At 36.5% G+C, this 24656-nt stretch overlaps 2 protein-coding genes across 5 annotated transcripts in view; both read left to right on the top strand.

The window, feature by feature from the left end:
* The window catches only part of LOC145980567 (nuclear RNA export factor 1-like), a 73616-nt gene extending 64587 nt beyond the window's left edge, over positions 1–9029 (top strand). For all 3 annotated transcript variants that reach the window (XM_083113600.1, XM_083113601.1, XM_083113599.1), the window contains 3 exons: positions 2679–2846; positions 4995–5152; positions 7936–9029. In XM_083113600.1, the coding sequence (XP_082969726.1) occupies positions 2679–2846; positions 4995–5152; positions 7936–8038 (429 nt within the window). In that variant the 3' untranslated portion in view covers positions 8039–9029. The remainder of the gene's footprint in view (positions 1–2678; positions 2847–4994; positions 5153–7935) is intronic.
* Positions 9030–13063: 4034 nt separating this feature from the next.
* The window catches only part of LOC145981095 (uncharacterized), a 33268-nt gene continuing 21675 nt past the window's right edge, over positions 13064–24656 (top strand). Inside the window, exons 1-3 of one of the 2 annotated variants that reach the window (XM_083114234.1) lie at positions 13064–13352; positions 21084–21175; positions 23184–23264. In XM_083114234.1, the coding sequence (XP_082970360.1) occupies positions 21137–21175; positions 23184–23264 (120 nt within the window). In that variant the 5' untranslated portion in view covers positions 13064–13352; positions 21084–21136. The remainder of the gene's footprint in view (positions 13353–21083; positions 21176–23183; positions 23265–24656) is intronic. The other variant, XM_083114233.1, reaches the window with a different exon arrangement.

The raw sequence follows: 24656 nt of genomic DNA on the forward strand, positions 1-24656 counted from the left end.
CGATGCTTATTCTTGATTGATGTCTGTAAACGATGCAGTGTTTCACAGTACGTGTTTGCGTTAATTGTGTGTCCCTCTGGAAGGGACTCCACTAGCATAAAAAAAATACGGTCATCATAAGTTTGCCAACTTTAGGTTGTGACTTGCTTTTTTTTTGGTTTTGGTGATCCTGTATGCTTCCATTCCATACTGTCTCTCCTTGATTCTGGCTGGTAATATGGGCAGATGGATTCATCTCCAGCAATGATTTTGCTGATAAAGTCCTCACCTTCATTCCTGTATCGCATCAAATGATCCAATGACATTCCGATTCTGCACATTTTTTGTTCCTCTGACAAACACTTTGGCACCAATTGTGCGCACACTTTCCTGTAACCCAATCTGTGCTTCACAATGTCATGTACACTACCCAATGACACTTTCTCTTCTTCGCTAATGGCTGTCAGGGATATTCGTCTGTCTTCTTGAATAAGGTTGTCAATAGCAGCCACTGTACAATCAGGAATGCAATTTTTCAACTGTCCCGGCCGAGCATCGTCCTTCAATGTGTTTCGTCCACCACGAAAATGCCTACACCATTTTCTCACTGTTTTGTCAGATACACATTTTTCATACACAACTTCCATTCTCCTATGAATGTCCGCTGGATGTACTCCTTCGGCATCAAGAAACCGAATCACAGCCCGCCGTTCTTCCTTGGACACATCCCTTAATGGCAGCCCCATTGTTCAGCACAGCGTTCCACCTGGGGGGAAGAAAGTGAAGGTGATTAGATAACGGACACGTGCTACCTGGACACACTTGCGCATGCGCAGATGCCTCATTACTAAAACCACATATACCTGTGGGTATACAAAACACATGAAATTACTGCCTCACATAAAATGCTTTTTCAGAAAAAATAAAATTGACCTTTTCATTTGAATGAACTAATATCATATGTTGTTACCACATCACTTGCATTTGTTTAATAGCATAGTTATCTGAAAATTATGGTTTCTTATTTTCTCAGACTGCTGCAAAGTCACATAAACACTGGAGCCATCTTGCAGTAACCATCTAAAGCTCAGAGATTTCCTCCTTTTGATATATACTGCATTAACTGGGGAGACGTTGCATGTGGAGAATGTTGACACATGAGATTGCACCTTGGTGTTTTGGACCCAAAATTTTTCTTCTTCCTATATGTAGTCTCTAATTTAGTTCAAAATTCTTCCATTTTGTTACAATTTTTTTGAGGATGTAAATATATAATTCAAGTGCACTAATTGTGTAAAGTAAATGTGCCAATATGCAGTTTCATTATCAAATGAAAACTCATTGCAGTCTCCATGTTACATACATTATTTAAATAGGTTAATGAATCTCTGTGTATGTTCTTCACAGAACATTTACAATTTTATATTGAATCTGTTATTGTTATTGGTTATTAATGTTGGTATTTTATCGGTCTTTCCAAAATTTATCTTCTACTAGCTGATTACCCGGCATTGCTCAGTTTTTTATTTATCCCAATCTTGTATTAGATAGGAAAATAATGAATTCTAACTATAGTGTAAAATGTAACTAATTTTAAATGTGATCGTGAATGTCACCAATTAGCTTAGCGACTCCGAAAACTATGGATTCGACACTAATGTAGATCATTTGTGGCATATATGGGACCGCAAATATCGGGCATTTTCGCAACACAATGTCATATCAGCCTGAATGTTAGACAACCCGAGAAACACTATTGTTGTGTGGGATTGAATAGAATCATGGATGTCTGTTTGTGCGGAATTTAGTATTGGTCCCACCCCCACCATATTAGTGTGGAATCCATAGTTTTTGGGGTCACTAAGATGAATAGTGACACTCCCAATGCCCTACAAATTCATCACCTATCGGCATGAGGGGAGAGAGGGGGTGAAAATCAAAATGCCAAAAATGACATAACTCTCGAACGTCTAGAGCAATTTCAACCAAACTTTGTACACGTATGACTTACAATCTGGAAAGAAATACTGTGAGGGTAAGACACCCCTGGCACCTCTGTGGGTGGGAGGTGGGAAGGGCGTGGCATGTAAAAATAATCAAAAACGACCGATATTAGTGTGGAATCCAAAGATTTTACTTTATAATTTGTATACTGTACTTATATTTTTAATAGGGATGGGACCGATTAATTGGTACTCTATCGGTATCAGCCGATATAGGCATACCGGTGTATCGGATTATCGGTAAAATTACCGATTATTTTACCGATCCGATATATCGATAAATATCTGATAGTTTAGTGCAAAATTCTGACATTTTTGTTGTAATTTTTTTGGATAATCTCCATGCTCTACTTTTTTAAAAAGTAAATGTCTAAATATGCAATTTCTCTTCCACTGCAGTCACTTTGAAACACACATTTTTTAAGGAGGTCAATGAACTTTTCAGGTTCTTCCAGGACCATTTCTAATTTTATATCGGATCGGTTATCGGTATCGGTAAATTTTATATCGGTACTTTATCGGTATCGGCCAAAATTTCATATCGTCCCATCCCTAATTTTTAAATACCTGTAAATAAAATTATTTTCCTGTCTAATAGAAGATTGGGATAAATAAATACCCAGACAATGCCGGGTAATCAGCTGGTACAAAATAAAATTGGTATTTTTGAAGTAATTCTCTATTTGATATTTTCAGGAAAATTTCATCTTCCTTTCGGTAACTGGTGTCTTCCGTGAATCCGAGAGACCTGGGGCTCAATTGAAATCTTTCAGTCGAGTGTTTGTTATAATAAGTTCTGGCAATTCCATGTGCATAGTTAACGAGTTGTTTTATGTGTCAAATGCAACTTCCGATCAGATAAAGGTAAGATGCTCTCATTGTCTCTCGTGTAACATAATTCATATTAGGAAATAGTAGTTTGTAGTAGATGACCAAAGCTTAACTTGGTGCCAGCCTCTGGGACAAAGTGGTTAGCACATCATGCTTTGACGCCATGGGTCTTGAGTTCAAATCCTGGCCTAGGCATGGGTTTCTTTTGTGGGTGTCACTTCATCAATTTCATCATATCATCCCTCATCCTCATGATTAGCCAAAAGTTGCAGAAAGCAAAGTAAAATAAACCAAATCTATCATTGAAAAGCTTGACTTTAACATGTATTCTCTCAACATTAAATGCTCAAACTGTGAAAGGTGTTACATATAGGGTGCAAATTAGCAGGGGAGGGGGCAGGGATTCCCCTCCTCCCCCACTAGACTCAAGTAGCCCTGGCAATGAAGGGATGATTTTATTCACCTCCCCTCACAACAATATTTCCATATGACAGATACACAAATATTTCTATAAATATCTGCAAATTGATGGGTTATTGTATAATGTAAAATAATGTAGGGTCAAGTGCCCATATTTCGGATACTTAATTTCAAATTAGATTTTCAATACCTACGTAAATGTAAACAAAATAAGCCATAAATGTGTTGATAAACATTGAACATATATTTATTAATGTTTCTGAAAGTTATATTAACAGTTATAAGAAATACTTGGTATATTTTATGAAACAAAGAATTGTATGCATATTTTTAGCCTGACAAAAAGGTTGCCTAATGTCGGATAGGGTATTTCCTAATTTCGGATAGGATTACTAATGAGTATTTGGAAAGGGTGCACAATTTCGGATAGTCGAAATTAGGTACCAGTGTAGCATCCGAAATTAGGAAACCCAGTAGCATATTCAATATGGCGATTCTGTGTGTTCCCCCTCTGAAATAATGTGACTGAAACTACGTAATAATGTTTGCTGAATCTCTCAAGATTATATAAAATTTAGACAGAAGTGAGTAAATACTAACCTTCCAATTGTAGGCCTTAAATTTGGATAGTGAAATATTACATCAAAACTCCGGAAAAGTCAGAAATATCAGCCACACACTAAAGAAACATTGCTCAAAGTCACGCACAAGGGTGAAACTTTGGGACGAAGTAGCATGTTAGTTGGCACTATATGCACTTCGACGCTGCTGTTCTAAGGTGGAAATTTCTTGGTATCCGAAATATGGGCACTTGACCCTATTATTACTATTTTCAAGTCCTATTTTCATTGTACTCTATGACTGAAACAAATGTTTGATCTCCATCACGTATATGTTTTTATTTTGCACTTCCTACGATCTCTCATTTCACCAAAGTAAACCATTTTGTTTCATTGGTCTACAGCTAGATGGTAGGTTTTTAACTCTGCACTTTCTTTTAAAAAAGGAGGTGGGGCAAACTTACTATGTTGGGACTGATCAAACTCACCAGTACAGTGGTTTGGAACTTAACGATGAACATCATCATCTCGGATTTCCGTTTGGTTGAAGGCCCTTGGGAGCAGCAGTACGATGCAATGCAGAACCAGGGAAGTCAAGCAGTGGTAGTCTCCTATGCGACAAAGTTCTTCCTGATTACGTACCTTTGGTGCAGCTAGTAATTGCATTATGGTTGGGTGAATTTTTCTTGGCCTCCACATAGATGTGGATTGTACTATCAGATGCGCTGTTTCGCATAGATTGCATTTTTTGCTAAATGATTGCCTCCTTGAGTGGAGTATTTGTACCATCATATTACTTGTACAATAGACCCTGGAGTTATGATTTGCAGGTCTTCTACAGTTGTCATACTTTCAAGGTAAATTCACTGCAAAGTGTAGTGTGAATGCATATTTTTTAATGACAGTATGCTCTGTCATAATTTGAACATGAACATAGTGGAGGGAGGGGGATTTCATCATACTGATTAATCCAATTAAAACACATGCCTACATCAGACTCTTCGTCATTTAAGTTATATTATTCTCAGCATCACTCATCCTTATCATCTCAGATGTGACGGAAAAGTGACGCAAATAACTAAAATACCACTACAATACATTGCCGTGATTAACCTAGAAAGGCAGAAATGCAATGTAAAATTTAAAAAGTGTCAAATATCTAATACCTTTGTTATAATATTAACTCTGTATATCTTTCCAGGCCTTGTTTCAGACATCATCACCAAAAATGCCCATTGAGGTCAGTGATGAGGAAGAGGGAGGGAAGACCCCAGAGAGCTGGTTATATGGGTACACCAAGTACCTACTAATTGAAACCATTGTCCATTTAACAAGCATGAGGAGAGACTGGTCACTGAAGTGAGTATCTGAAACATTGTATCATACTATGGATGGACCGATATGAAATTTTAACCAATACTGTAAATTCATTAGTGATATCACACACTCCTCGGTGCTATAGCCTCGGGTGGGTCCCGATCCATAGACACTCCTCTCCGATTTCTTACTCCAGCTGTACAGGCATCCCTTCCTACATTGTCCTCACAACTAGTTTTTGGTCTTCCTATTACTAGGTTACCATCAACTACTTTCCTTGGAATCTCATCTTCTGCATTCCTCCTAACGTGTGTTACCCTGGCCCCGTGTCAGGGCAACAGTGTTTTTTTTTCCTTATTGAAATATTTATTAATATGTTAATTAATTAGGTAATTACATATATAAAAATATGTGATAAGAGTATCTCAATTTATTATGCATTTTTAGGTTAGTATATATTCCATGTATAAAAACCATGTAGCTCTGTTCTTTCTTCGTGTTTCGAACGTTCAAAAGAAAGGCGGGCAGTTTAGCTGTTAAAGATTAAAAATTTTGAAAGAAGGGCGGTTGGCAACAGACGCCAACCAAACATATATAAACTCCCAGATCAGAGTGGGGGAGGTTGGCTGTTGGAACTGAGACTTGGAAGGGAGAAGGACCGCTGGTTGAAAAAAAAAAACTGGCACTCAAACTGAAGCAAAAGCAAATAAGACTGTCCACAAATGGGAGGAAAAAAAATCTAGTTTAGAAATCTGGACTTGACCTACAGTTTGAAATGAGATCTGAATTACAAAAATTACTATCATTAATAAAAAATAATAACCAATTATTGCATGTGTCTCACGTAGGCTATATTTTATCATTCACTAAAACTCACAAAATCCATAATAATTTTTATTAATGCTTTTTTGTTGAAGTGCAGTTGTTTATTAAACATAAGATTACAATAATTACCATCATTATCAACCAATGGTACACTGTCACTGGCATGAGTGTCTCGAATGAGATACATTCAAAGATGGCGCCTGATATGCCCACCAAGTGCATTTTGCCTCCTAATTACATTACATTTATGTTTTTATGAACAAAATTAATAAAGAAATATTGGGAACATCCCAGGAAACAATGTAATTTATTGTTTTCACACAGTTGAGAAATCTAAAAAATGTAGGTGGTGGGCCTGCAAAACCCCCTCCCCAACTACTTGGTTAGCTGGGGTTCAAATTGTATCTTAACCAGTATGCAATGTGTGTCCACTGGGATTGGCCAATAGCTGTCTTTGGCTGCTACATGATGTAATTTTCATTTAGTTGGTTGCAAAATATGTCACTACAAACCTGTAAACTCATAACAGTAACTTCAAGTGGAATGGGTTAGCTGTAATTGGTAAAAAGCCAAAAAAAGCAAAAATTTCAGTTTTTTTAAAAACGTCCATTCAAAATAATGGGCTTTTTTTCAACCCTAGCCAAAAATAGGATTTATTTGAGGCTAGTATGTGTTTTCTGATTTCAGAGGTGGTTATCATTTGTATTTGTTACCAAAGATCCCAAGTAGACAAAGCTGTTCACTCTTTCAAACTTATAATTTCCTACCTCCAATAATTCCATTCTGTATGGGATTCCAGTTAATATATATTTAAATTTGGATTCATATATTCTTAAACTTATTCTTCTTTCTGCTGCCTCCAAGTTTATAAAAGCTTCCAATAAAGATATTTTACTTCTACTTATAATATCATCAAGGTAATCTGCATATCCCAAAAGTTGCACCGATTTTGTAAAAACTGTACCTGTTGTTTGTATTCCGGATTTTCTAATAACTTTTTCCAGTGCTATATTAAACAAAAGACAAGCTAATGCCTCACCTTGCCTTACACCATGACTTGTATAGAGAAAGTCCAAATTATCTGATTGTGTCTCTAACACACACTTTCGATACCAAGTGGAAGCTCATAGTGGTTCGGATCCCACTTTAAACTATAGGTCCAGTCCCAATTAGCCTTACTGTGCAAAAATTGAACTTAAAACACCAAATCAATCAAGCAATCAATCTAACACACACTAACACAGCACAAAACCTTAGGCAAAGACACATGGGCGAGCCTTATTAGCTCTCTAGGGATATTAAGTTAAACCATAGCTTCAAAGAGTTCCTCTCTGTTAATGCTATCATATGCTGCCCTAAGGTCAATGAACAGATGATATGGGGGAACATTGAAGTCCAGGCATTTCTCCAATATTTGTCTCATAACAAATATTTTCTCTGTTGTTGATTTTCCAGGGTGAAATCCACACTATTATCTTCCAATATTACTTTTCACATAGGACAATAATCTTCATATAAATTACGTATTTTAACTGCCATCATCATCATCCTTCGTTTCAGTAAAGTAATTGCTACTGCATCTTTCTTTTCCCGAAACATGAATACAAAACCTTCACAAGTGAGAAATACAAGAGGGTGGTGGCAGTGGCCACCAAAATTAATAGAAATTAATGAAACAGTTTTGCAGTCTTCATTTCAGTGTAATGAATATTTATTTCTTTAGTTCTCGTTTTACATGGCAGGTACAATGTATTGTATTACATATTTTACAAATATGTTAATACAAATACATTGCATTTTCTAAAAATGTCCATGTGTGAATGTTTCCTCCTAATGAATGTAACAGTGCATATATGTACGTTCATGCATCTGTGCATATATGTAAATTTGTCAACTTACAGTGGCATGATATTACATTTACATGTTCCTTATGTCAAATAAATTAATAAAAGAAATGTTGGTTTGTGTGTGTACTTTGATTTTGTACTTTCATTTTCTAGATGTTTGCAAGAGAATGATTGGGATTTGGAAAAAGCCATGTTTGTTTTCAATGACCTTCATGACAGAGGAATGATTCCAGAAGTAGCTTTTACGAAAGGTTAATGATTGCAATACCTCTGTGTTTCGTAGGAGGGACTGCTGACAAGTTCGTGGCCCAGCACAGGACCCCCTCCCTTTTTGAGCTTTCCAGGGTGTTGCTGGTTTACAACCTCTTTCAGTCAGGTGTTAATGATGTGTAGTACTCTGCATTAACTGTCTGGCTCTGGCTCTTAGGCAGGTAATCTATAAGTTACACACTGTCCTTATCCAAGAAAAATGAAGACCTTTCGTGCTTCGAACTTATTGAGGTGAGGTGAACTGGAGTTTTGCCAGACTGTTACTTTGTCTCTGGATCGTGGAGATATAACCAGGTTTTGTCCATGGTAACCAATCTTGCGTTTGGTCCACGGACAGATTTTTTGGCACCAACATGTTCCGATGAATTATGCAGAATCTGCCACACATTTAACTGATATGTGGTGGTCCATGAGAATCAGGTTATGAATTCGATCAATGATTTGTACAACCCACTTCTTCACAGGTTCGTATGAATGAGCAGTTCTGTAGGGTTTCACCCATTTTCTCATGGATCTCCTGCAAAGACTTGCCCTGGAAGAACAAGAACTTCATCACAGTCCTGGTTTCCATGTCCATAAATCTCGCATGCTGGGCAGACATGCTCAAGACATATGATCTTCCTTCAAATTATTTGGGAACATGATTGGGCCATGAACTTTTTAGCATCCCCTCATATTTATTCACAAGTAATGCATATTTTATAAAGTGGACAGTAAAATAAAATCCAAAATTATATAAAATATGCAGTATATTGCTTGTAATACATTTCTGATGAGTGTGCCATTAAATATACTCCATGAGTATAGTGTGTTAATCATTTGTACACATACTACCAATTAGTATGATTTGTTTTTGTTATTGGCTGGTGCAAACGCCAGCATAGATACATGTACAAATAGTGTTTGTCTTTTTTTTTTTTGTATTAATTTCTATTTTCTGTAATATATTGCTAAATATATTTTTCTTGAAGTATTTACATGTTTTCTCTTTTGTTACAAATAAAGTACAAAAATTTACCATTTCCTACTGTATCTTTATTTATTGGAAAAGTAGAACCACTGCCTTTCAGTTTAATTATTTATAATTGTGCACATTGCTTCATATACTAATATTTAATATATCGGGTGTCATGTAAAACCTGACGAAATTGAATGGAAAATACAATTAAAACTTGCCAAAATACTGAGAATAAAGTGCAATTGAAATATGCCAAATAATGAAAATTTAATAGAAACTGACAATAAATTGAAAAATTACTAAAAGTCCAAAAGGATAAAAAATTGCAATGCAAAATCAAAACAATGTTTTCTGGTTCTAACTTAAGGAAAATAGACTATCGTTATGATTATCAAAGTCTTCAATGGCCAAAAAAAAAAATTGACCATCAACTCCTTGAGTCATGCTTATATAACAGATATCCAAGTTGTGGAAATTGTGTGTGTGTGTTTTTTTTAGCTTGGTAGCTCCGTGGTCGACACATGGAATGGCAGACCTAAGTTCCAGTATATATTTCCTTTCATATGGGTGGATGTGTCATGTTGAAGAAAAAGTTAAATTCACTTCAAAGTTTCCTAAGGTGACAAGTGTTGTTAATGTTGTCATAATGCTACAACATAGTAACACAAATATTGTTAATCAGCTACTAAAAATTAGATTCTTTTAAGCCTCCACGAGGTGCGTCATTTTCTGTAACCTGCATAGGCACAAGATGTACCCCTGTCTAGGCCCGTAGCCAGGCAGGGGCCAGGGGGAGCTCAGCCCCCTCGCATTGTCGTTAGCACCCGGTCATTAGGTAAAACTTGTATAATTTGTTTGTAGTGACAAGTGAAAATGTAGACAGCGGATATTATGTAGTCATAACTTGATGAAATTACAAATTCACAGAAAGAAGATCAGCTATTACATCCCTTCATCTTGATTATAAACTGAAGTCTTAAGTAGCAGAAAGTACAGGGTGTCTACAAATGATTGAAAGCGATTTAATGATGTTACTGTACTACATGTATTATTGAACGTACCACGAAGTAACTTTGCAGTTTTGTAGAGAAATGCAACAAGTTTTGTGACAAGTTACGGGAGTCTTCTGTTCACCTTGGCGCCATAGAGCATCTTCGTGACTTTCCGGAACTAGATGCTTTTTGTGCAATCTCAAAATTTAGAGTTTACAGCCGCTTCTTCTTCAGCGAACAACCATTACAGAATACGGGTATCTTGACATGTTAGCAAGTTGGCTCATGCCACAGTTGGAGACAGACATGGAGAACTTTATCCACCAGTTGGATGGTGCTTCGCCCCAGTTCCATCACGATAAACCGAGGGTCGGTCGTTGTGGAAATGATGATGAACAACTGCTGTCATTGCCTCACGGTGACTTTTTTGTGTGGGGTTATGTGAAGGATCTAGTGTTTGTGCCTCCATTACCGAGTGATCTAGCAGATCTGGGGGCTCGTATCATCAGTGCTTTTGATCAAATTGATACATGCTTCATCGCGTTTGGGAAGAACTTGATTATAAAGTTTACGTCTGCAGAATCACAAAGAGGGAGCATATCGAACACTTGTAATGTGCCACAAAACTTGCTGAGTTTCTCTACAAAACTGTAAAGTTACTTCACAATGTGTTCAATAATACACGTACAGTAACATCGTGGAACTGCTTCAATAATTTGTAGACACCCTGTATTTAGTAGGTTGCATAGAGTTTCGAAGTTCTTGTATAGTAGGGCCGTAGCCAGACTGAGCTCCCCCTTGACATTAGGTAAAACTATTTTGTTTGCAGTGAAGAGTGAAAATGTAGACAGCAGATATTATTTTGCTCACAACTTGGTGGAGGATAAATTCACAGAACATAAAGTTCATCTTGTTTATGAGCTGAAGTCGAAGTAGCGGCAAGTATTTAGAAGATTCTCTAGACTATAGAATGTTCTTTCACAGATGAGCTTCTTTATCCATACAATTTGCTGTCCCTGTTGTGGTCTCCCGTTTAGACAGAAATCTGTGACACTGATGTCATCATCCACATTCCTTCCATATCTACATCAAAGGTCAACAGTTCCTAAGTTTTGGGAAGGGAGGGAAGTTTTATTCCTTCAGCTGGGGGTGGAATGTACAGTAGGCACTATGATTGAATATTATGCATTTTTTGTATTATATAAATATATCATCAAAATTAGTGTGCAGTATGTAATACAATTAACACTTCAAAGATGTATCAGAATATACCCATAGAAAAATGTACTATTTATGTGATATTTCTAAATTTTATATTAACTTAATGACACCCCCCCACACACACACACAAATAATTTACTTTCATTTAACACTGCTAAACTTTTGAAAAATGGACTTGGTTTACAAAGCCCCCCCCCCATTGATAACCCATGAGGTCAATTCTAGCTATGGGCCTGCCCCTGTCTCCCAACTCTTTTTAACTACCTTCAAGGTATGGACTACACCATGAATTATAGTGGCCATGTGTGCAAGATGTTTGTTTATCTTTTTTCTACGATAGCTGCAATTTGTTGCTGCTCTTTCAAAATGATGTAATATTAAAAAGTAACGCCAGTCGCATGCTTTGTATACAGTTGTCCTTCACGTGACTAAATACAAAGAACTGAAGCAGTACTTTGGTCACACGGTCACTTTCATGTTCATTTTTGGCACTAACACACAGCTACGTGTCCTCTCCTTCCTCACTAACCCACTACCATATACCATCAGATTTTGCAGTGTGCTCTGTTTTTCGACATTGATATTTTTCTTGTTACTTATTTACTCACGTGAGGAACAACTGTACACCAAGCATGCGACTGATGTTATCATTGTGTGGCTTAGAAGTACAGCAGAACTGAGCAACTGTGCTTACAACAAAGACAAAGAAAGCACATTCAGCTACACAAAAGCACTCTGTGCGGTATAGTTCACAATGTTGCCATCTTGTATTGAATATTGATGGGTGATACCTGTATCCTGCTGTATCCCATGTGCCTAATGGAGGGTTAGACATCTTGATGTGTCAAATTATTTGAGGGGGTACTGCAACCTTCCCTTCAACCCATTTCTGCATCACTGCCGTGGGGTCTAGAATGGGATGATTTACAAAAATGCTGAAAATAACAATTCACACCATGCCTCATAATTCAATCGAAGACTGTTGTACTAGACTTAAGGCCAATATTTATGTGTAAAGAATGGCAATTAGCTTAGGATATATTTCACAGCTTAGGTAAGTTACTGATCCAAGTGTCATTCGATATGTCACTGCTGTTTGCATCGTGTGATCTCATTTTATCTTAGATAGGCACAAATAAATGCATTTCAAATCATTTAATGTGTATTGATTATAATTTGCAATCTTTTAAGGCTCTATCAAATATTTCTCTCTGAAAATTCGTTTTATGAAATTGTAGAAAATTACTCAAACTGATTGCTGTTCCTGTTACACGCAAACTTCAAAATTCGGCTGTTAAAAAAAATCTCCGGAATTTTACTTTCAAGTTTTCAGATATTAATTCTCGCCATTAAAAGACACGAAATTTGATGTGCCCTTTCACAGTGACGGTAATTTGGTGCCAAAACTAAGATGGGGAAGGAAAGTACTTTCTTATGGCTGCATTATGAAGCCATAGTACGGGGGTTAAAAGCAGGGGTGTGCGGGATCCCAAGCAGTCGGGAAATACCGAATGGTCATTTCAAAACATCGTTAATTGTTGACGTTTTCTGCATTGAAAGTTTGTGGAACTTATCGAAAATTATTAGTTTTTATTCCAGAAATGGAAACAATCACTTAAAGTGAAAATGACGTGCAGAATTCGCGAATCTTCCCCGTCCCGAATGTCGGGATTTAAAAAATTTCCCGTCCCGTAGTAAAAAGTGGAAGGGCAACTGCCTTACTCTCCCGCCGTAGTCATCGCCACTGACTTTTCGCGAAGAAGGGTGGTTGAGAAACGTGCCGTCAGTTATACCCGAACAATAAGATCTAGCCTGTGAACAGATGATCTGTGGTGAACAGGATGTGATCTGTGGACATTTGGACAAGTTTACACACTGAAACCAACAGCGAACAGCTGATGTACAGATTGTCATTAATTCACATATAATCAAGATTAATTCGAGTTGAATATTACCTTGCTTTGTTAGAAGCATAAAAGAAGGGAAAAAGAGAACAAATCAAGGTTCGAGTTAGTTTATTGATTCCAAACTGCTGTGTTGCAAGTGGTTCGTGTTTAGTTACATGCATTGAAATTCTAAAGTTTTTATTCTGTATGTTACCGCAATCAGAAAAGGCAACTAATTTGTAGGTAATTATACTTTACATAACTTGTTCAGTATTTATTTTAAAGAAATTAACAGATAACGCTTTGCTGCGATCTGCAAATAAATGGCCTTTCACCCACTCTCGAGAATTACGTTAATTTCTTTAATCTACGCAATATAAAATTGATTCCAGGGCGCGGAAAACACAAATAACGGAAATATTTGATCCCGCGTAAGTAAAAAACTGCCAACTCTGAATATTAGTGTAGACCGTTTGTACGCACACTAAAATAGCGAATGAACACGTCGGAAATTGCTATCAGTTGCAAACTTAACACTCCTAACTTATGTTAAGTTAACCTGATACGAACCAGCCAGAACATTTCGCGCGAGTGAATATAGGACCCGAAAGAGAATCCAAAACACATCAGATGGGAATCTGCCTACATAAATAATGATTGCTAATTTAAATATCTCCTAACCTAATAACGTAAAATTATCCCTGCTGTTGTTTAATATCGTGTTGGGTGCTATGTTCGCTTGCGCCAAGCCTTTGGCATGTTCTTCACGGTAAGGTGATGTACTTTAGGAGCGATTTTAGGTAAATGTCTGTTATATCGGAAACACTTTTCTTCAAATTTACAGGAGAAACTACTTACGGAAATGGGTTTCTGTTGCATTTATCAAACTTCGTGGAGGTATTTTGTCACTATGGAATGCTGCACAACAGAAAATAAGCACTTTTGATGTAATGAAGTAGCCTTTTGTGCGAAGCGACAACATTATGCCGTTGTTTCCATTATGAACCTGCAGATGGCGCGAGTGTCGAAAGTCACGCGGTCTCGCGAGAGGAAGAAGTGTTTCCAAAGGTGCCTTTTTTTTTACCAGAATTTTAATTTTTTTAACTATGCTTACCTAACCTAACCCAACCCAACCTAACATAACCTAACCTAACCTTTCCGGAAATGGTTCGTGGGGCTAACATGAATGGTTTTTGGGGCTATCGTGAATGGTTTTTGGGGCTATCCGTCAATGGTTTTTGGGGCTATCGTGAATGGTTTTTGGGGCTATCGGGAATGGTTTTTGGAGCTATCCGTCAATGGTTTGTGATGACATAATGAACACGAAAGTAGGTATTTTTCGGTTAAGATGGTTGCAACACTGCATGCCCACTCCAAATCGACAAAACACAAGCACGACACGTCATGATCCACAGCTGTGCGCGAAATATTTTATGTTCCGCAACGGAAGAAAGGACCCAAAAGAATTACTCGTAATGTGAAAAATCGAAGTTATTTTCGTGTAAAAAGCATAATGGCACCTTGAAATAGGTTCCGCAATACACAATTGGTAAGTACGAACCATTTGAAACTGAAAACATGCATTAGAAATGTGTCTCCGATATAACAGACATTTTCCCGATTTTACAATTCTGTACACTTCCCCAATTTCTTTCATATTTCGCATACTCAATAATTGGTAAATGTTTACTATCCTTCGGACACCTATAACTTCTGAGTTACGTCAATTTTTGACATTCGTACTTACCTATCTGCTTAGCAGAACATTCCGTGAATGGTTTTTGGGGCTATCCATCCCGGAATCGGTGCAAAATTTAAACCAAGAAATTATTTTTGTTTGAAATTTTTGACCCAAATTTCCCACCGATTCCGGGCTCTGCCCCTGGGGTAATTGACCTATCCCCCCCAACCGCTGACGCGGCCCCACCTCCGCTCCTCCTCCCCGGCTTTTTCTATAGACTCCCTGTTAAAGGCATGTTAGAAATTGGCCGGCGTCACCTGCCCCCGAATGAGCCCCAAACTTTTAAATTTGAAGAAATCCGTTTCCAGGATACGGAAAACTTACCTGAATTTCACATAAAACACCTTCCCAATGTTAGACAATAATACAGGAACTTATTACGGTAAGTAGTTTCTTCTGTAGAAATGAAGAAATCTGTCCGAAGGATAGTAAACTAGTACCGCCTCCTAATCACAAATGTCCAGTTAAAATTTGACGCTCACGTGTAGATCTTGCAAAATAAGCGGGTCCGTGACTGCAACCGACACCCTCGATTTCTCAAGAAAACCAATGTTTAATGCACGATTTTGTGTTTCGAATAACAAATATATTCCTGATATTACTACTATCCCAAATTTTAACTATGTTAACCGGCCTAACCTTACCGTTTGCCCTTCATGCGGCTATCGAAATATATATTCCTGATATTACTACGACCCAAAATTTGGTAAATATGCGTTATCGCCTGAACGGATTTCTTCAAATTTACAGGAGAAACTACTTACTGAAATCAGTTTCTGTATCATTGTCGAAGTTCTTCGAGGTATTTTCTTTCACGGAAATTGAAAACTTCACCATAGAATGCTGCAGAACAAGAAATAATCACTTTTTATGTAAGGAACTTGCATTTTCTGTAAAGCGACAACATTATGCCCTTGTTTCCATTATGTACCTGCATATGGGGTCGAAAGTCACGTGGTCTCGCCAGTGTTTCCAAACGTGCCTTTTTTTTACAAGAATTTTTTTTGACTATGCTAACCTAACCCAACCTAACCTAACCTTGCCGGAAACGGTCCGTGGGGTTATCGTGAATGGTTTATGGGGCTATCCGTCAATGGTAATATTTTATTTCTTAAGGGGATACTGAGGCTGAGGGGTATCAATAACTGTTTTCACTCCTGTGTAGGATCCCTTGACCTTTGAGAAATACATAATTTTTTTTTTTTTTTAATTGGTAGATTTCAGTGTTTTGTGTAATATAAAATTTGTTTTAAGATGCGGAGACCACAAAAAATCGAGATATTTAACCCCAAAGTATGGCCTCAGTAAGTAAATTAACTTCCTATTTGTAAGTACTTTCACAGGTTTTTATTCGTTAAAAAAAACAGCTAATCAAATAGCGAAAATACATGGACCAATGATAATGTCACCACTGACCTTATAAGTCCTAACTTAAGAGAAATGTAGAGAATTGCTATCAGAATAAATTTTAATAATTCAAATGTATTGACTTGTCATTAATATCTTGTGTGGTAAAATGTCAAAGCCGGGAATCGGCTGTAACTCGTTTATTCTGTAATTGTTGACATTTGTACTTACTTATTCTGCATTACGAAAGATTGTTTAACAAGGGATTTTGCTTTTTTTTTAACGAAATTAGTATCTATTGTCGACATGTCAAGTAATTATTGTTCGTTCTTTTCTCTCTTCCTGAACATGCAAAATGGCAGGCAAATCTTGACTAGCATTGTGTTTCAAACGGCAAAGCAGTGTTTCAACCTTAACAGAACAATTCCCGCGTAGCTCCGAAAACCATACCTGCATAGCCCCAAAAACCATTCACGCGTAACCCCAAAAATCATTCTGATTTGTATAACCATCCACGAATAGCTCCAAAAACCATTCACGATAGCCCCATGCACCATCATGGTTAGGTTAGGTTGGGCAATATAGTGAAAAAAACTGTGTGTTGGAAACACTTACACGAAGGAATGTGAAAAAGAAGGCAAAATAAATAGCCTATGGAAACAGCTGGAAAAGAATGGCTATGAGAAGCAGGATAGACTAGATATAAACAGAAGAAGGAAGAAAAGAGGAAGGGGAGAATTGGAAGAGAAAGAAAAAGAGAGAAGGTTTGGAATAAGGAGTATGGGGAAGACCACGGAAAAGATATGCAAAATGCTTAGAAAAACGGGCGTTAAAACTTACAGGAAGGGAGGAAGAAGGATCTTAGGAATAGCGAAGAATGCAAACAAGAAAAAGGAAAACGGAGAAGAGGAAGAGGAAGGGATTATCTACGAAGTAAAATGTAAAGAATGTCAGAGTGTGTACATAGGAGAAACAAAAAAGAGACTAAAAGATAGGTTGAAACAACATAGGGATGATGTACGACTTAAGAGAGAGAGAAATGCGATATTTAAACACACGAGAGAAACAGGACATGACATAGAGTGGGATGAGGCTAAGCAGATAGGAAGGGAGAAGAGAATGCTAGTGAGAAAATGGAAGGAAGCCAAGGAAATAGAGAAGAAAGGTGAAGAAGACACAATGAACTTGAATGGGGGACTGAAGTTAAACAAAGAATGGAAGAAGGTGTTAGAAAGAGTGGAAAGGACAGGAGAGAAAGAGGAGAGGAGAAGGGAGAAAAACGAAGGAAAAAGAGCGTGAGATATTCAATATGAATATCTCTTCACATTCTATATGAAAGTAATTATGTTTAGCCTTTTAGGTGAAAGTACAGTGAAAGCCACCTGCTAGAAAGTTCCTAACAACTTTCTAATAGTCTGGAGGGAGTAAAGTTTGTGTATATATAATGCCCTTTTTGTGTATCTTGTTACTTTTGTACTTGATACAGAGTCTGATGAAGACCTTGGTAGAAGGTTGAAACGTTACGTTTAGTTTATGTTTTTAATAAAATAAATTACTGCCTTGGTCAGCATATTTATATTTTTTCATAAACATGGAAACAAAGCTTAATGGTGTTATAATTACCGGGGATTACGTCATCAGATGCTCGCAACATCCGGTTCAAGTACATGGATGGAAGCAAGCAAGCAACAGCTTTCGTGTAGCGGACGGACATTATTATAGAAAAATACATGAATTAGCGGCCAAATACATTGAAAAATGCGAGAAAACACTTCTACGACCTTCCAAAATTACACAAACTCAATTCCGTAAGTAATTTCTGCTGTAAATTTGAAGAAATTCGATTCCCGGCTTTGACAGTTTTACCAATTCTGCATATGAAATGGTAGGCAATGTCCCATCTGGAGTTGTTTTGGCTAACGATTCCGATTGTTTTACGATTATTTATTTTTCAAATTCTCCTAGCAGAAAACTAAATATCGTTAAATTTTGGAAATCGTTGTCTCACAAAATTTGAACCTCCCTTAAAGTAATGAGCACTGTTGGGATTTGGAAAAAAATTATTTATGTTGTAAAAAGGAATTAGAAATTACCTTACGCAAGTATGTGCACTTCCCATGCACAAGGTATTCTCTGTTGACAAGTGGAGATACAAGATCAAGTATCGTAGAGTAGTCTGAACGAATGTAAATCGGAACTTTAGTATAATGCATTTAGGGAATTTATTTTAATGCTAAGAGATCCAAACCTGACCTGCCTAACCTAACCACAAAAGCATATATTGAACAAAATCTTAAGTAATCGCTAAAAATATGCAGTATTTGTTAAATAGAAATCAAACCATGCAAAAATTCTGTTCGTAGCATGATGATATCGCAATAAAACAAAAGGAACTTGGGCCTTGTTTTGTATAGTTCTGTGGGATGTGGTTGTTATTCATTTACCTGAAGCCTTCGGACAGGGTTACTTGATGCTAGGGTATATTACTTCACTATAACATATACCTTGGCGCTAAAAACAACAGAAAACTTAAACCAATCAAAAATTGGTTCAATGGGATTGCTTTACTCTTTTTTGTAAGTCCATTCTATGCACAGGTAGGTTACTCAAGACTGGACCTACAGTTTAAAGTGGGATCCAAACCACTATACCCCCAGGGAGGACCTACAATAGATATAAGATATAATTTTACTTTATCAAGAGAATAGGTTCCCAAGTTTGAATTCTGGATAAAGCATGACCATTTCATTGTGTGTGTACACTTATATAATAATAATACTGGTAATAATCATTCATTCTCAATGGTGTGATTAACCTAAAAAGATTTTTGAGAAAGTAATGTAGAATGAACAAAATACAAATAGAACATATCTTACACAGCATATGAAATGTGAATGTCATGCAATACAACTAACTTCATAATTCATAGTGAAATCTCACCAACAGTGACTGCGATTGGTGGGGGGACAGTTGCCCTCCCTTCACTTTTGCCCCTGCACTATGCTAGAAACTTATCTAACAAGGTAAAGTAAGCTGTCCTTGCCCCTCCTTCTTTAGGAATCCAATTGCCGCCACTGCTCACCGAGCTGGAGGATGCCATCTAACTTGTAAATCTCCGCTTGGGAGTTATTTTGGAAAACAATTATATTTTTCAAATGCTCAGTGTTTTTTTTCTTTTAATAGTTTTTACCCATGACTTCGATTATATGATACTTTTGTGTTTTAGTACTTGTAATATTTATTAAATTTAAACCTAATAATGTTTTCTTTTAAATGTTTCACTCATTTAAAATTGCATAATTGCATGTGTTACTTTCAAGGTATAATTTTATAATTTCATTTTCCTTGGCAGGCTTCCTACTGGTATTAGCATGTAATCTTAATTTGAAGTTACCCATTACCATCTTTTAACCTACTATATGAGCGGCATGGCAGTAAAACTTGATAACACACACACTGTTCAAAATTGAGTTCTCTTAACATTAGATGCAGTTGCTGTACAATCGTTAATGAAGTTCCTTCAGTAGCTGGTGATGGTCAGAAATTCACAGGAACATTTCTGGGTAACCCATAAGCCACAATGTAAGGACAAGCTATCACCTGCATTTTTCTCGGTGTCATACTTTTGTGGGTTTTCAAGTTTTGGTCCCGAGCCGCTCACCTGTAACTATCTTCACGGTTTGACAGGAAGTACCTCATGTCTAGTCTTCAGTTGAACAAATTTCCTTTCGCCAGTGGTGTGGATTGAATCCATCATGAACCTGTAATTTTGCTACAACTCTGGTAGATTGATTGATTTAGTGTTTTAAGTCCACTTATGCACAGTAAGGCTAATCGGGACTGGTTCTACAGTTTAAAGTGTGATCCGAACCACTATGTGCCTCCACCGGGTATCGAACCGGGGACCCCTTGACAACTCTGGTAGAATTGCATGTTAATATTACAGAACCATTGTTATTACTAAAATGTTTAAGTGATTTATTTTTATTGATATGCATGTTTAATTCTATTATACATGGTGAGTCAAAAGTTCCTTCACACCATCCTATCAAATATAAAGCAATTATGCTGCGTACAATTGTTCGTGATATAAATGGGTTAGGCCCAGGGGGGAAACATGCTTGTGTATGTCACATTGTTGATGGTATATTGGTATATTGGGTTATACTATAAAATTTTACGTGGAAAGTTGCTGATGCACTACATCAGGCCAGGGCAAAATTTCATGAGAGATGCGATGGTGAAGTTTTTTTAAATGTATATTTAATCAGTAAAACATTATGTGCATATTATCTACTTATAAGATCTGCTCAATATGTTGTCCATGTTACTATATGCACACTCATAGGCATCTCGCACACAACATTTTGAAACATAGTAGGTGTGAGAGCATCATCTACGCGTTCTCCATATGATTTATATCATGGATTTTCACTTCATGCACATGTCACCAAAGGTAAAAGTTCAAAGGTATTAGATCTGTGTAAATATAGCAACAGTTCATCCTGTTGAAAAAACTCTGGAGAAATACTTTCCTCTGTAAGCAAAGATGAAAAATATAGATAACTGGAAATGGATAAATTTGCTACAAACATACACTCATAGCTTTTAACTGGTTTAAGATATGTTGAAAGAAACCTTCACCTCTGCATTTCTTGTGAAATTCTACCCTGATTTGATGTATAGGATACCCCCCCCCCCTAACTATAAACATTTTTTAGTTGAATTCATTGTGATGGACATCTGGTTGACAGATACACATGTGTTACCTCAGGGCCTAAGATGGTTCTGTCATAACCAATAGTACCCACCATAACTCCTATACATTTTATTGGGGTATTAAGGAACTTTGAGCTTACCCTGTATGCACCTGTTTTATGTTGCAGCCTATGCAGATGAAATGTGGCCACACTGTGATGAATAGTGTTCATTGGCAAAAATGAAATGGAGCACTGGGTACCAGTGGTGTGAAGTACGGGTATGTATACCATCTCATACCATATGAGTGTTTTTGTGATTAACTGTGAGAATTAATACTTACATATTTAATAATGCATATTCAATCAGTTGTATGGGCTTTTCATTTGTTTAACACCATTTGTAGAACATGCCATGTACTCAGTATTATTTAGTCTGCTGTTTCTTCTGAATGTGATTCTCTGTAAATTAATGCCATTTCGTGACTGCAAATCACTCCACAAATATAACTGTTTCCATCAATTCACTTACCGCCTTTCAAGACAAACAAATCTACACAATATATTCCAAAAATTGACTAAGCTGCATTACTTTCATAACAAAATTAGCACCTGTACGGATCGCACTGCCATCTATGTTGTCACCATCTTGGGAACCAGTTTCTTGGGTCGTTTTCCACACTACGTTATTCAAGGCACTGTAGTTATAGTGTAGAATATTATGAGGAATTGATGCTGTACATATTTTTACATCCCAAAATATAAGTGTCTCGCCGATATAGTTCGCACAGGGCCTTGCGTCTACTAACTGTGGCCCTGTTATTTATTGAATGTTCTTTGTGAGTGTACCTTCATTAATTTCAACTGATAAGATTTTTTGTCTGTTTATTTTGTTTTTATTCGTACATGTAGTTGTCAATCATACAAAAATTCAAAGAAATTATCTTCATGAATGTATGGCAGAAAATAATGTACACTCACCGACTACTTGTATTTCCACATAATTTCATTGATGAGAGATCAACTTTACCACATTTTTTTGGCTCATTGCTAGAGACATGCATATTTCATTTTCGACGGAAACAAGATGTGAAATAACACACCTATTATTATTTTTTTATATTTTTGAAAGGTATGAGGTGCATTTCTTACAATAATTTGTCACAAATGGATAGAAATATATTCTTAAGCACAGAATTTAGAGTTTATTTACCGACACAATACTTTGTGAAGTCTGAATTATCCTGTGTGTTAGGTAGAATCATGAAAAATTGATTCATTCTCCTGTAAATATTTGAGTCAAAATGGATTCCTTTATACAGGAATAAACTTAATACTCTGATTAGTACATACATGTGTTATTAGAAAGGAAGATTTATTTTGTGTAATAAGTATAATTTTAAAATGAATTTAGGATTATATTCACAATTTTAATACCAAAATGCTATCTTATAAACTGCTTTTGATTCCAAAATATGCTGTTTTTGTACCAAAATGTTGTTTTTTTATTCACCAAAAATATATCTGTTCTTTAATAGTAGAATATGTCTTATCATATTAATATTTTTCCAATTTGATTATTTTCATTAATATGAATAATTTTTCCTAACCCTAGCTTACCCGTGCTGTATGAGAAACTTACTTACCTAATTGAGGTGGGGGGGGGGGCTCACAAGCTCACACTTTTTTTATCACTACAATCCAAGAAACAGTTTTGTTATTGAATCACTGTTTCGTTTGTTGATTATATATGTGCAGTTATTTATTAATTATAATAATTACAAAATTTACAATCATTATCTAAAAATAATAACCAATTATTGCATCAGTGTGTCTCACATATTTTACCATTCACTGTAACTCACAAAAATCATAATTTTTCATTAATGTAGTTGCAGTTATTAATTATAATAATTACAAAAAATACCATCATTAACAACCAATTGTACACTGTCATTGGCATTAGTATTTCAAATCACATGTATTCAAAGTTGTCACCTGATAAGCATACTTAGTGAATTTTGACCCCTATTTACATTGCATTTATGTTGCTATGAACAAAAGTAATACATAAATATTTCTATCATATAGGGAACAATGTAATTTATTTTCAATTTCACAACCGAGAAATTGAAAATCTAGAGGTGGTGCCCCCGCCACCCCCCATTGAGCAAGTTAGGGCTATGATGTTCATGTGCATACTGTTTCTAATTGAAATTGCATTGAAAATGTCTTCTCTGTATGTTGTGCCAGTTGTTCCTGTACATTGAAGTGGATTTTTTTTTTTAGGTTGTCAATGGTGGTCTTGTAGCTAGAAATGAAGTTTTAGGAAATGTTGAACAACTTCTGACAAAAACAATTCCTTTAGGGGTAAGTAGAGCAGATTTCCTAGCATGTTGATGTGGCAATCCGATTAACGTGCAGTTAATTAATATTGTGTACAGCATTTTAGAAATTACTACTTGACACGTAGAGTAAGTCAACCCAGCATATCATGTATCCCAAGATGATTTTGCCATATTTCATATTTTATTACAAAGTATCTAGTGAATTTATCTCTCTGTGATGTATATTATCTTTTAACTTTCTCTCTGTAAATTTAAATGGTTAATAAGTATAACTTCAGTAATATTCCTTTACAAACTTTTTGCTTTTGGATATGGCACCTCAACTTTTATTCATTTAGAAATGAAGACATAGCTATGAAATTACATTACAAACAAGTTGTTTCATAGATTTTTCTGTGTGTGTTTACTTCATGCCTATTTAGATATTAGTGTTGCACAGCACAAAAATTTATTCATGTGACAAATCACATGCTCAAAACCAGGGCCGCCGTTAAAGGTGTGCAATGCGTGCCATCTCACAGGGCCTCGCGCTTCCGAAATATTTATGTAATATTATTGAATCTTTTATTTGCATTAATTTCTTGTGCAAACATGATAGCTTTAGAATAGAAGAAAGAAATGAAAGGAAATGTATTTTAGCGATAGAAATCAATTTAAATAAGCTTACGTAGTGTAGAAAAAAAAGAAACAGAATTTTCAAATGTGGACTGCAAGGTGCAAGCCTACTGTGTCCAACGGAACCCAGTTGAATTTCTTGTTAGTGACCACAACCTTCGACCGATTTCCTGCCATAAACTATTGCCTGAGAGAGTATTGGAATGTGATTCTTTGTGAAGCTGAGACCTCAAATTTTAGGGTGCATATGTTTGGACTCTTGCGTTTGGATTTTACAATCTGGTAAATTGGGAAAAGATGAAATGAAGAGGATTAACCGTGACAGGGAAACTTGTCCGCGGTCAATATTCCCTTTTGCGTGCAAAAACATCCACAGCTTAAAATGAAATAAATATCTAACCGTCGATAAAAGTAGCAAGTTATGAGAGGGGCTTCTATCCTTGAAATCAATCAAGACACATTTGAGACAATAGCTCTCGCAGAGTTAGGCCTAGAGGCACTTGTCTCCCCCCTACCCCCGCACCTTAGATATCTGGATACACCACTTTGGGGAAAGTTGTGGGATGTCTACATGGATAAAATGCAGTGGGTGCAGCTGCAACTTGTCCTAGTGTGGAATGCTTTATGAGAATTTTCTAAACCAGGGGTGATAGCTTCCACTGGCAACTACTGTGCCCCCCCCCCCCCCTCAGAAAGACTCCTGCTGGCAGCCTTGATTTGAGAACGAACATGTCTTTTTAAAAACACTCACCAAAGTCGAAACTAGTCAAAATTTGACTTCGATACCGTGACTGAAAAC

The sequence above is a fragment of the Lepisma saccharinum genome, chromosome 28 (genome assembly GCF_977018435.1).
Source record: "Lepisma saccharinum chromosome 28, izLepSacc3.1, whole genome shotgun sequence".
NCBI classification, from domain to species: Eukaryota; Metazoa; Arthropoda; class Insecta; order Zygentoma; family Lepismatidae; genus Lepisma; species Lepisma saccharinum.